General features: G+C 35.6%; 1 protein-coding gene across 7 annotated transcripts in view; it reads right to left on the bottom strand.

The window, feature by feature from the left end:
* The window catches only part of MIPOL1 (mirror-image polydactyly 1), a 330,717-nt gene that overhangs the window by 101,719 nt on the left and 215,298 nt on the right, over positions 1-13,700 (bottom strand). For all 7 annotated transcript variants that reach the window (XR_005790835.1, XM_040476974.1, XM_040476976.1 and 4 more), the window contains one exon: positions 11,597-11,691. Coding sequence is in view for 6 of the 7 variants with exons in the window: in XM_040476974.1 (XP_040332908.1) it covers positions 11,597-11,691 (95 nt within the window). In the remaining variant the exon portion in view is untranslated. The remainder of the gene's footprint in view (positions 1-11,596; positions 11,692-13,700) is intronic.

Raw genomic sequence — 13,700 nt, 5'->3', positions numbered from 1 at the left:
ATCTTATCTTTTTGTAAAGCACAACATTAATAACATCTACTAAAGAAAATGAACTTCATTGTCACACACACATATAAGTAGGTGTTACACATCTATTTTTATATAAAAGTAATGCATACTCACAAAAACCTCAAACACTTTATGAGGGTATGAAATGCAGTCTAAAATTTCCTCTTGGGGCACCTGGGTGCCTCAGGCAGGTAAGTGTCCAGCTTTGGCTCAGGTCACAGTCTCGTGGTTCATGAGTTTGAGCCCCATGGGGCTCTGTGCTGACAGCTCAGAGCCTAGAGCCTGCTTCAGGGATTCTGTGTCTCCCTCTCTCTCTGTCCCTCCCCCGCTCATTTTGTCTCTGTCTCTCTCTCTCTCTCTATCAAAAATAAATCAAACATTTTTTTTTTAAATTTCCTCTTCTCTCACCAGGTAATTTATCTGTTACACCCAGTCTCATTTCCCAGATAACCTGCTAAGTTTCTGATGTATTACAATGCTTAAGCATATATTCATACATTCAGAGAACTTCTATTGATCATTAAAAGTATGCTAAGAACTGATTCAAGTATAAGATGCAGTGATATGCAAACAAAATCCTTGTCCTTGCAGAATTTAATTTCAGAAGATAGTCCACAAATACAGGCTAGTGTCATGTGGGGTTGTCTAGTATGAAGAAAAGTAAAGGAGGGTAACAGTGGTGCAGAGAGTGGATAAGCTATTTTAGATGGTCAGGTACATTTAAACAGAAAGGTGAACAGAGTGAAGGAGGGGACTCATCACAGTGAGAGGGCAGAGGAGAAAAAAAAGTCAAGGCCCTGAGATGGCAGTGTTCTTAGAAGGTCTGTGATAATAAGGGAACTAGTGTAGCTAGAGTAAAGCAAGAGTAGAAACATGTTAATAAATGAGGTTAGAGAAGCAGCCAGGGGCTGGTGCATACGTAATGTGTACACACACTCCTTTTATAAATAAGATCACAACACACATCTGCGACACAAACTTACATGCCTGTACGACTGAGGCAGATGATTTAAATGCATGAACTGGGCTGGATGGGAAATGTGGTGCAACAGGGAGTGCATGCTCCTTTCAGAGAAAGTAGCTTCTACTTAGCCCCAGCTGACTGTTGAAACACACAGGTGTGACTGTTGATTCTGTCCACTTGGTTAGGCTACGGTACCCAGATACCTGTTCAAAGATCAGTCTAGATGTTGCTGTAAAGGTATTTATTAGATATGATTATTATGTAGATCAATAGACTTTGAGGAAAGCAGATTACTCTTCATAATATGAGGGGTGGTGGTCATCCAATCAGTTGAAGGCTTTAAGAAAAAGAATGAGCTCCCCAAGGAAGAAGGAATTCTGCATTTTTGGACTCATGACAGCAATATCAACTCTTCCCTAGTTCTCCAGCCAGCTGGCTTACTTGGCAGATTTTAGACTGGCCACCCCTCCCCCCCCCAATAAATGCATATCAATTCTTTAAGATAAATCTCTCTCCATGTACACATGCAGTTTATTGGTTCTGTTGCTCTGGAGAACCCTAATACACGCACCACGCCATAATCCTAAGGGTCCCATGTTGGTAGATTTTCCAGTTTTTATTTTGACAATTGATATTTTTAAATAATGTGCTCATTAAAAAAAAATCCATAGGGAAAATTCTAATTGATTTTTTCACTATAAGAAACAATACTGCAATGAACATCATATATGACATTGATATATGGTAATAATATTGAGTTCTTAATTCTAAATTTCAAAAAAAGTAATATTCACATAAGTGTTTTCTAATAACGGTTTTCAAATTTGAACACTGTTGCCTGGGAAAAAATAAACTTGGTGGAAGATGGCATACTCTCTTATATGGAGACCCTGTTGTGTCCCACACCCCTGCAAATGACTAACCAAGATGTTGGACTAGGTCCATACCATTTCTAATCATTTCATTCAGCATTGAGCTCTTACTGTATGAACTACACTCATTTCTACTCTGCAGAAGAAATGTTTCATCTGAAGAAACTTTCAATCTAGTGTTAAATTTCATTGTTTATTCATCTGTTTGGCAAATATTTACTGAAGGCCTGGTGTATAAAAGAATAGAAGCCCTGGTGGAAGAATTAAGAGAAATACCCACACAACTATTACATAGGTAAGCATGAGGTATATATTGTGACACAGCCACTATGAAGAACCATGGTAGTTCACTTCAGGTAGAATGAGATCATTTCTGGTTGAAAAGATAAGAAAAAGATTAATCGAACAGTTAATCAAAGCACTGGAGTGGGAAATTGTGGGGTGTGTCCAAGAAATTGTGAGCGGTTCATTTTGGGAGTGCAAATAATAGTCAATTCAGTGTAACAAATATTTGTCGAGTTCCTACTATGTGTGAGGCAGTGTACTGACACGGGTGACACTGATGTGAATGAAATGAGCAGGCAAGAAGATGACTGGTGACATGTTAATTCAGAAATACCAGTGGCAGTCGGGGTACCTGGTGGCTCAGTCAACTTCAGGTCAGGTCATGATCTTGCAATTAGTGAGTTCGAACTGCGTCGGGCTCTGTGCTGACAGCTCAGAACCTGGAGCCTGCTTCAGATTCTGTGTCTCCCTTTCTTTCTGCCTCTCCCCTGCTTGTGCTCTGTCTCTCACAAACAAGGGTTCATGAATGTTACACTAAAAAGTTTGGAATTTATTGTTTAGGTAATGTGGTATTATTAAATAGTGTTAATGGCTGTGTGAGAGGTTGAAAATAATGTTTCAGGAATCTTAAGAGGAGTAAGGAATGGAAACAAGAAGATGAAGTAGCAAGAGAAGCCTGGCCACGAATTTATAGAAGTCTGATCTAAGGTAGGAGCTGTGGGAAATGAGAAGTCAAAAGTAAGAAACACTGCAAGGAAAACTGTAGCAAAATTTGGCTACTGATTAAATTTGTGCAAAGGGACAAATGGAAGATTACCTACGCACGAGCCAAATGGCACCTGTGGAACTATAATAATGGTGATTCTGTGCCAAGATCAAGGGAAACACTAATTTTTTATCTAACAAAACATGAAATTAAAACTTTCTCAAGCTAATAGAAATAATGTTAATAGATGGAAAACATTAAGACCTAGAATTGGAAAGTCCACTTTAACACTGGTAACAACATTGCTAGTTAACCTTGCTAACAACAATGATTAAATGGCAAAATATTTTGTTAAATGCTCTTAGGAGGCCGGGTCATTTGATAGAAAAACTAAGAATAGTAGAATTACACACATGGAATTTTAGTTTTGCTTTTTAACTTACTGTTAGATGTTAGAAGGCGGCCCAGCAAACAGAACTGACAATGCAAAAAATATCCCTTTGGGTACAAAGTCATGGAAGACATAAAATATTACAGTAGAAATGGCTTTTCACTAATTTAATAGTTACATTTGAACAAAGCAAAACTTTTCAAGTAATTTTATAAATATTACTATTATTTCCTTGCACAGTGGTTTACATTTCGCAAAAAATATCCAAACATATTATCTCATGATTTTCTTAATAAGCAGGTCAGATATCTCTGTTTACAGGTGAAGTAACTGACATTCAGAAGTAACTTATTAAATGTCACATTCTATAAGTTGAGAAAAGGAAGAAAAGAATCCTTAATAACTATATTCTAAATCATTGGACATATAGAAAATGCAAACCTTAAGGTCTCTTGTTTTTCAAACTTTGTTTTAATTTTTTTGTTTGTTTTGCATTCCAGAGCCACCAACAAATATAATGGTGGTTTGAATAGTAAAGGTGAAGTCAGCTGTGCAATAAAAAGGCCTTGAAAATAGGTGCAACTTACTGATACAAGAAGACAGTTACTATTTCTAAACATCACTAAACATAAAATTTAATCTACGTCACATGAAAGAGTGACAAATTTCACAAAATGTTAGAACTACAAAAAGCCCCTAGTGTCAAACTGAAATCTAGATAGGTTAGAGCTTGCCTATGTTAAAAAAAAAATTCTGATTAATGGCAAAGATGGAAGAATTCAGGTCTTTTGTTCTTTTTTTATTACTGCTTTAGCAGTATGGTACAATTAACACAACTCCACGGATAGTTACTTCTTGTAGAAAATACATATGTGACAACATTTTTTATGTCATTGGGCAGTTTGTTGATTAGAACACTGAACAAATGAGGTCAGGATCAACCCCCTCTTGATGAGGGATTTACTTTAAGAACAATGTTGCTTCCTGGCTAGAACTTCCATGCCATAATCACTGCTGACTGTCTTATCAATGCATATAGTTCCAACTGGGAGAACAACAGTTCAAAACCGTTGTTTTGAACCAAAACCACCACTAAAAGACAAAACAAAATAAAAACCCAGATCCTAGTGACAGTAATGTCTCTGTTATGGATGGCATATACACGGACAAAAAAATGTTGCTAAGTAAAAGATTCATAACTAAATAAAATTTAGAAAAGGGATGTAGACAAAATTAAGAATTTCACTCTCTTTTTGAATATATTTTATATGGGCTCTATATTATAGCTCGTACGACTTTGAAATGTACATTATGAACCAGTAAGCAGAGCTCAGGTTTAGTCTAGTTTTCAGTATGTCAAACATGTAACCATTCTATTAAAAATGATTTCTAGGAGCGCCTGGGTGGCTCAGGTGGTTAAGCGTCTGACTTCGGCTCTGGTCATGATCTCGCAGTTTGTGAGTTCGAGCCCCTCGTGCTGTCAACACAGAGCCTGGAGCCTGCTTCGGGTTGTCTCTCTCTGTCTCTCTGTCTCTCTCTCTCTCTCTGTCTCTCTCCCTCTCTCTCAAAAATAAATAAACATTTAAAAAGTTAAAAAAATAAAATAAAAATAAAAATGATTTCTATGATTAAGAAAGTACTAGTACAGTCCTAGGAAACATACTACCGTAAAATATGAAGCATTCTATTCAGTACTTTTAGCCTAAAATGTGAAATTTACCAGGTTCCATAAGGCATCACAACTTCCCACACGGAAATCACACAAAACATAATAAAAACCTAAGACATAAACTGCTGTTGTTATAAATAAGTATATTAAATCCTAGTTTAATGGCACCAAACAACAGGATCTAGTTCTTATGCACACACTTGAATTTACATTTTACAGCAAAGGGAAATATAGGGAAGCACTATAAAATTAGCAAACGTTCAAACTTAGGCATTCTCTCCATTAGAAAGAGTTTGTTATTATTATGCCTCCTGAACTCAGGAATGCAGCACTACAGGTTTACAATACAGGAAAAAATACAAATCTAACCCTTCCAAGTTTGAGATCATTCCCTGATGAAACTGTTCAGATTGAAACTAATGAAGCTCTTGCAAATGAATTTAGCATTCAGCACAGCAATGAGGAGGTACTGATATTTTACTAATAACACGTTGGTAATAACTGAGATTTATTTTAAATCTTCCTCTTGCTATTCCTCTCTTGTTATGCCTTCCGGTTTAATGTGAAAGAGCCGTCAGTTATAATGGTTAAGTTTAGGATGGGTACATCTACCTCACTGCCCCTGTCTCTAACTCTGCCAAAGGAAATGAAAGGCCAGCATTTCTCTTCTTAGTACTCAAAATCTTCTGAAGCTCAAAGGAAACAAACAGAATAGAGAAACTCAGAAAAATAGTTTTTTCATTTTCCTACTCCATACAGAGAAATGGAAAGGTTATAGTAACAGTAGCTCTTAGTGTACATAACCCAGCAAAAGAAAATTATTTTGGAAAATAATTTAAAAAGAAGAAGGTCAATATCACTAATTGGCAGAATTAAAGGCATGGTAGAATGAAAGTCATCAGCATATTTTAATCTGTCCTTGAAACTAATAACTGATCACACATCCTCCCCTGCTTTGGTTTTTGGAAAGGTGAGAGCCAGACTTATTCTTTAGGCTTATTCTTTTCCTGTTTCATGGTATATACATGCAAGCTGTACACTGACTTGCTCCTAACTCCAGCTTACTGTCCTATTCCTATATTGTCCTTAGCTATTTTTCCTTTTAAGTTTAAAATTTTTTTTTAATGTATGTTTATTTTTCAGAGAGAGAAAGAGAGAGACACAAAGAGACGGAGCATGAGCAGGGGAGGGGCAGAGAGAGGGAGACACAGAATCCGAAGCAGGCTCCAGGCTCTGAGCTGTCAGCACAGAGCCTGACATGGGACTTGACCCCACGAACTGTGAGATCATGACTGAGCTGAAGTCGGATGCTTAACCAACTGAGCCACCCAGGCACCCCTATTTTTTCTTAATTACTGGTAAATTACTTTGTTTGACATGACAATATACATATATGTATAAATAAGTGTAAAATTGACTTGAATAACTGAAAATGTGTTTTTTCTTAAACTTTGTTAAACAAAATTTATTATCTATGAGTTCATACACACACACACACACACACACACACACACACACACACACACACACACTACAGAATTAGTCTTGGTTACCTTCACATAAAAGTAGAACTTTTTCCTGTCCTCTGTAACATAGGAAAGTAAGGAGAAAAACTCCCAATGTTTCTATGAATTAGTTGTGTTTCATGTATGGATTTGTAACCACCATATATTCAGGTGAGTAAGAAATATTGTTTACTTTCATTTGAATCGATTAAATCAGAATGTGAGCTTCCAGGAAATTTCAGCTTTGTTCTTTTTGGTAATTGCCTCTCTCTTCCCAGAGTTTTATATCCCAGGGATTTTACCCCCATACTATTTAAAATAAATATCTGTATATCTTCACAGAACATTCTTTGTACATTTTAAAAACAACTGTGGTGGGGCGCCTGGGTGGCGCAGTCGGTTAAGCGTCCGACTTCAGCCAGGTCACGATCTCGCGGTCCGTGGGTTCGAGCCCCGCGTCGGGCTCTGGGCTGATGGCTCAGAGCCTGGACCCTGTTTCCGATTCTGTGTCTCCCTCTCTCTCTGCCCCTCCCCCGTTCATGCTGTGTCTCTCTCTGTCCCAAAAATAAATAAACGTTGAAAAAAAAATTTAAAAAAAATAAAAAAATAAAAAAAAATAAAAACAACTGTGGCAAGATAACATCATCCATATCCAGAACTTTTTCACCATTCCAAACAGAAACTCTGTACCCATTAAATCATAACTCCCCACTCTCTCCTCTTCCAGCCCCTGGGAGCTCCCTATTCCTTCCTTCTCTCAGCCCCTGGTAACTCTATTCTACTTTCTGTCTCTATGAATTTGCCTATTCTAGATACCTCACAGAAGTGGAATCATATCATATTTATCTTTTCTCTCTGGCTTATTCCCCTTAGCATAATGCTTTTAAGGTTCACTCATGTTGCAGCTTGCATCAGAATTTCATTTCTTTTTTATGGCTGAATAATATTCCATTGTATGTATACAACACATTTTTTTAATTCATTTATCTGTAGATGGGCACTTGAGTTGTTTTCACTTTTTGACTAATTTGAACAATACAGTACAAACAGTGGCGTGTATCTGAGTCCTTGCTTTCAGTTCTTTTAGGGTATATCCTATGGGTAGAATTGCTGGATCATGTAGGAATTCCATGTCTAACTTTTTGAGGACCTGCCAAACTGTTTTCCACAGCAGATGTATCATTTTATATCCCCATCAACAATGCACAAAAGTTCTCTATACCTTTTTGTTTTGATAGAAATATGGATCTTCCTAAAGGGTGCAACTTTCCTCATAGACACCACGCATTCTCCTGTGCATCACACACTGCATGGTTCATCCTTTGATACATACAGCTGTTTATTTCAACATGTAGCTTTTATCTACTTATTTTTAGGTCGTTTTCCATTATGGCACTTACAGTGAGTACCTCAACATATGCCAATATTTTCAGAGACAATATCCAAATGGGTATTCAAGTACGTTAGTTTCATAAATCCTTGACTTCTTTATATCTAGTGACCCCTACCTCTTCTCAGTTTCAACTATCTACTACTAAGGCAATACTTTTAAATATTGTCAATGCTGAGAATGAGTGCAATCTCTGAGAGCTTAAAGAGCAAGGTTCCACTTTCTGACTACAATCTCTGATCCTTTTAGCTCCTGAATTCTCTTAATCCCACTACTTTTGCTTTTTGATCTCAAGATTTATGGTTTCTGGATTTCTCCTTTTTCTCTTGGTATACTCTCAATTTTATTCCTGCCCTATTTAGCTCAGACTATCATTCATCATTTCAACACCTTTTTGCTAGTTTACTTTCAACCACTCTCCTCTTCATCATGTTAGTCCTGCATATTTGTAATCCTGAATCATTCCAATTCTTTGCCTTCTTTGCTTCTTGTGTTTACAAGAACCACTGAATGTGTGAAGTTACACAACTGTACAAACCAGAACTCATACAAATCTATAGCATCTATCCCAGCTGACTCTTCAGGATTGCTTGTCTTGTTCTTTTTGCCCTTATTCAGTTCTCTTTCCCATTCTCTTCAGTAGCTGCTCTGTTATTCCTTCCAAAACTTCCTGTCCTCCGTCACTTTAGAAGCTCACGGTGACCCTTACTTTGCAGAAAAAAATGAGGCCTATTAATTGCAAACTGAATTTCATTTGTATTCCACAGCTATTCTTATCTCCTTCACTCCTGTCTGTGACCATCTTCCTGTTCAAGGTAAACTCTTTTGCAGAATCTAATTTCCATCTCTTCCTATTTCTTTAGGAATCCTGTTCCCTGACAATCTCTCTCTTGGCTCCTTCCAATTAGTCATAAACAGGCTCAAGTATCTGTCATCTTTCAAAAACAAAAAACATAAGTCCTTAACCTATCTTCCTTTCTTCTCAACTATCATTAACATCTTTCTTATTCAGGCTTCTTCAAGGACCATTCTATTGTCCAAATTACTACATTACCTCTAATCACTCTTCAATTCACAGCTAACTGACTTCTACATCTAATGCTTTATTAAAACCACTTCTGTGGAGGTTACTAATGACAACATAATTTCAAACAAAAAGCTAAGAGCTATACATACTTAAAACAAGTGTATGAGGTAGGTACTAGAATTCTAATTTCACAAAAAAGGAAATGGTCTTGGGGAAGTTCATTTATATAAGTCATAAAGGCAGGACTCTCTAAGTGCAAATCCCAGGAGCTTCACCATACTACCAGTATTTTTTTTTTTTTTTAAGTAGCAGTAAGAGGGGTATATGTGAAGAATATCTTTAAGCCAACAACTGTTAACTCGAAAAGTTGTTCAACTCTGTTACAATCATGTAGATTAAAAAGTCTTTGAAAAACAAATACTTTAGCTTTACAATTTTCAAAAATCTCTCAGTAATCTTCTGCAATTCAATAGAAAGAAGGAGGAACATTAAGAACTGGCATCAGGTTCATTTTTGAAGAAGAAATGTCAGTTCATGTAAGAATATCATATGCCTCTCAGAATTTTTGGACACTGTCACTTCATCAATAAACACCTGTTGTCCTACCTCACAAGGATGGCAGGAAAAGGTTCCATAAAAACTCTCCCTTATCAATAGAGTGAAGCTACTTCATACCACACTGAGGTATCCAAGGTCTGAGCACAAATCATACGATACTTGTAAGTCATAGTAGAGGGTTTAATATATGCCTCTATTATTCCACCAAGAAGAGACCCTGCTGTAACGCAGCTATCTGAAATGTGCATGCAAAGCAGCATCCCTCAAACTGGGATACACGTGGGAATTTCTAGGGACCTTAAAACACACTGATAGCCTAGTCCTACACCGAGACTCCAATGTAATTGGCCTGGGAGGAGATGGGGATTAGGGCTTTTAGAAGCTCTTCAGGTGATTTTAATGCACAGCTACAGTGGAGAATCCATTGGTATAAAGTATGGAGGAAAGATTGTCATATCCACTCTATAGTTTAAAAAAAAAAAAGGGTGGATTGCTGAGATATCTTTATTCATTATCAGGTTTCTGCTTATCTACATGACCACACATAGACACTGCTTCTAACTGCAGGCAAATGACTTCCCAGTCATCAATCAATTTACTTAATATTTTTTTAAGTTTATTTATTTATTTTGAGAGAGGGAGACAGAGGTAGATAGAGAGGGAGATAGAATCCCAAGCAGGCTCTGCACTGTCAGCATGGAGCCCGATGCGGGGCTCGAACTCACAAACTATTGAGATCATGACCTGAGCCGAAATCAAGAGTCAGATACTTCACCACCAGGCGCTCCAAACATACTTAATATTTGATAACTGCATTAATTCCTAAGGCTGCTGTAACATTGTAGCACAAACTGGGAGACTTAAAACAGAAATTTATTGTGTCAGAGTTCTGGAAGCTACAGGTCCAAAATCAACATGTCAGTTGGACTATCCTCTCTTTGACAGAATAGGTGAGAATCCTCCCAGGCCTCCTCTAGATTTTGGTATCTGCTGCCAATCTTTGGGATTACTTGACTTGTGGATGCCAGGCAAAAGGCTGTCTTCTCTTGGTGTTTCTGTACAGCCTTCCTGTATGTGTGCATCTCTATGTCCAAATTTCTACTTGTTATGAAAATATCAGTCATATTTGGTTAGAGCCCATGCTAATGACCTAATTTTACTTCGTTACCTCTTTATATAGAGAATTTGCATCCATAGAAGCCACTGATATTTTCACATCACATTTCAGTGTTTGCAGTTATCCCCAAAATACCATTTACAGTCATCACTACTTTGAAATTATGGTTGTTAATAGACTTGGTGTTAGACCTAGTTATTTAATGTATTAATAACGATGTGTGAATATAGTAATATGACATACTTGCATAACTATTTCAGTAAAACTGGTTTTGATTTAATTGCATTTTATGTACTTAACCACATTGTTCTGAGAGGATGCAAAAAACTAAAAGAAAATCTTTCAAATACCCACAGCCCAAGTTAGTGAATTCTTACGTTTTAGACTTCAGATTCTTTTTAATCTTATCAAGTATCAGAGAACATATAGAACATTGTACATCATTTTTCAAAACTTTTTTTGTTTTTACAATGATCCTTTGTGAAAAAATATACAGATATTTTACAGATAACCCAACAATCTTATTTCTCTCTCGCATAACACAAAACTGAAACCAAAGTATCACAAAACAATATTTACTTTAACTACAGGAAATGCACTCTGACATTTTCTATTCTATTTCTTTTCATTAAAAAATGCCAGTGTGACCTACTGAGTTAATTTCACAACTACTCTTGGAGCATAAATTAAATAAGTGTTAAAAATCCTTCAGTGGCATTCCTTTAGAAACTTCTCATATTATAATTGGTGAAAGGCTATTACTGCTATTCATGTACTATTTTAGAAATATGTATCATTTTAGAGGTGGCATTTAGATGAGCAAATAGTTCAATAGTTAACTAGACTCCATTCAGACAACTGGTTATAAGTTATGTAAATTTTATAAATCTGATGGGAATCTAAGCTTAAACTTTACCAAATGTAGGAAAGAAAAAAAAGGTAAAATAAACAATATTTTGTGCCTGAATCATTTTAAAATTACAAAAATATTTTAACTGAATAATGTTTAATTTCCTTGAGGTATTTCTTCACTCACTGTAAAACTAGGTAGAAACATTTCCCAAACCAACATTTCTTTATGCCCAGGTTAAAAAGAATTTTACCTGTAGTAAACACGAAGTGTTTGTATTTCTTCCTCTAGTCTTTTGTACTGTTGAATTGCAGTTTCTCTGGCTTCTTGCATAGCTAACAACTTTGCCTGTAAGTAATTAATATTTTAAGAAATTTAATATTGGTTTTGGTATGTTAAAATATATATTATAGTATAAACAGGAACCTTAAATTTCTGGTAGTTTTATAATCGATCAGTATTTTTAGCAGTGTTTCATAATTTCCCACAAAATAATCAAATTATATTAATAAAAGACATATTGAAGACAACAACATATTAAATTTATCAACTTTGCTCATTACTAAACTTCAACCTTATTCATCTGTATCATCAGATATATGCCCTTCTGCAATGTTTAACTTTATACACAGAACTCAGAATGTGGAACATGGGTTCAGAGCAATATCAAGAATAAGATAAGCACAATGGGTGTTTCACATACAAACTTAATGTGGCTCCACTGCCTGATCACACTGGATTTTCTTTTAACTTTATTAATAGTAAAACCCAGAAAATGCTAAATATGTTAAGCTATCTTTGATATTTAATGTGAAAAAAATACACAAGACTACAACCTGATTCTTACAGATATGACTTAACCTTTGCAATTCCTTTTTGGCAAGGAAAAAAAAATCTCTAAAGGGAGAATGGCAACAATCTTGAGTGTCAGAGGTATTTTATTCAAGGGATGTTATTGTTCCGCTCTGCCTATAGAATTTAAATTTTAAAGGGTCTGTAATCAGTTTTTCGAGAGTTCAAACTTGTAATTTTAAAAGAATCGCCAACTTCCAACCACCTTTCCCATTGGGTTTCAGGTATAGCCCAAAAGAGTTTTCATCAGAACTTTTAAAATAGGGTGCTAGTATTCAGATTTCAGTTTTGTTTATTCACAGCTTAATTTGCATGAAAATACTGTCTTTCACTTTCAACGATGTTATCATATACCTTGCACACACTAATGGCAATAATTAAAAAGTACTCAAGTTTGGAGGCAGAAGTTCACTAATTTTGTTGAACTCATATAATTTCTCTGGGATTATTTTCTTCCATAAGAATGAAGTCATAAGACAAACTGTGAAATCCTGACCAGAGGAAAAGTAGTGTCATGTAAGTGAACACTGGACAATGCCACTTTTCTATTTAAATAACAGAGAATAATAAAAACATGTAGCAGTTCAGGTCTCTGTATATAATTTAGGAATTAAGTTAATTGATTTGTTCTCTATCTGGGTTAGCAAATCTGACAGAGTTACTTCTTAAATTTAAGATATTTGAGTGCTTGCCTTAACATGTCACATTCTAGAATTATAGATAAAACATTCTCAAAAATTATTAAAAAGCATTTAAAAATAGGTGGCTGGTTCTTTATGCCAATAATTGACAGCATTGCCAATTTTCAGTAAATTATAAAACGTGACTGAAATGCTAACATGAAAGGCACAGATACCCATCATGACTAAATGGTTAGTCAAAAAGAATCACACAAAAAAGGACATATCACATTCAACTTACAAAATGTCAAACATCCTGTTGGATGTATTTAAGGAATATCAAATACTGGACAGGTAATAGAGAATTTGCTAAATAAATATGTTACAATGACAAATACCTTAGACGACTATTTTGATTTTTTTTTTTAACCTGGTACTTCTGCTGAAAAAAATGAAACAAAACAAAACAAAACAACAACAAAAAAAACAAATCCAAAACAAAACAAAAACCCCTCTGACACCAAAAAACAAAACCAACAATGTTCTAGTAGGAAAAAGCCAAAATGAAGATTTCTGCCTAAGAAATTTCTGCAAAAATAGGAACATGAAAATTTTACTTAAATTCCCGTGCTTCTTGTAATATTTATTTTTTCACTTCTCTTTTTACGTTTAGTTGGCTATCAAGATTTGGTGTTGCTTCATAGCAAATCCACTGAATTTATTAATTCCAAATGTCTAATCTTATGTCTAGGCCCTGGTGACTATGTTCAAAGCTATTTTAAACCTTCTGGCTTTACAACCGCCTTTTTCTATTTTATCAGATATATGTTCATCTGGCTAGCATTTCCTTTTTAGAAAAATACCCTTACCCTTTGCCACAGTGAT

The sequence above is a fragment of the Herpailurus yagouaroundi genome, unplaced genomic scaffold, assembly GCF_014898765.1.
Source record: "Herpailurus yagouaroundi ecotype Mexico unplaced genomic scaffold, PumYag 141, whole genome shotgun sequence".
In the NCBI taxonomy this organism is placed as follows: domain Eukaryota; kingdom Metazoa; phylum Chordata; class Mammalia; order Carnivora; family Felidae; genus Herpailurus; species Herpailurus yagouaroundi.
Note: the sequence above shows the minus strand (reverse complement) of the source record. Positions and strands in the feature narration are given on the sequence as shown.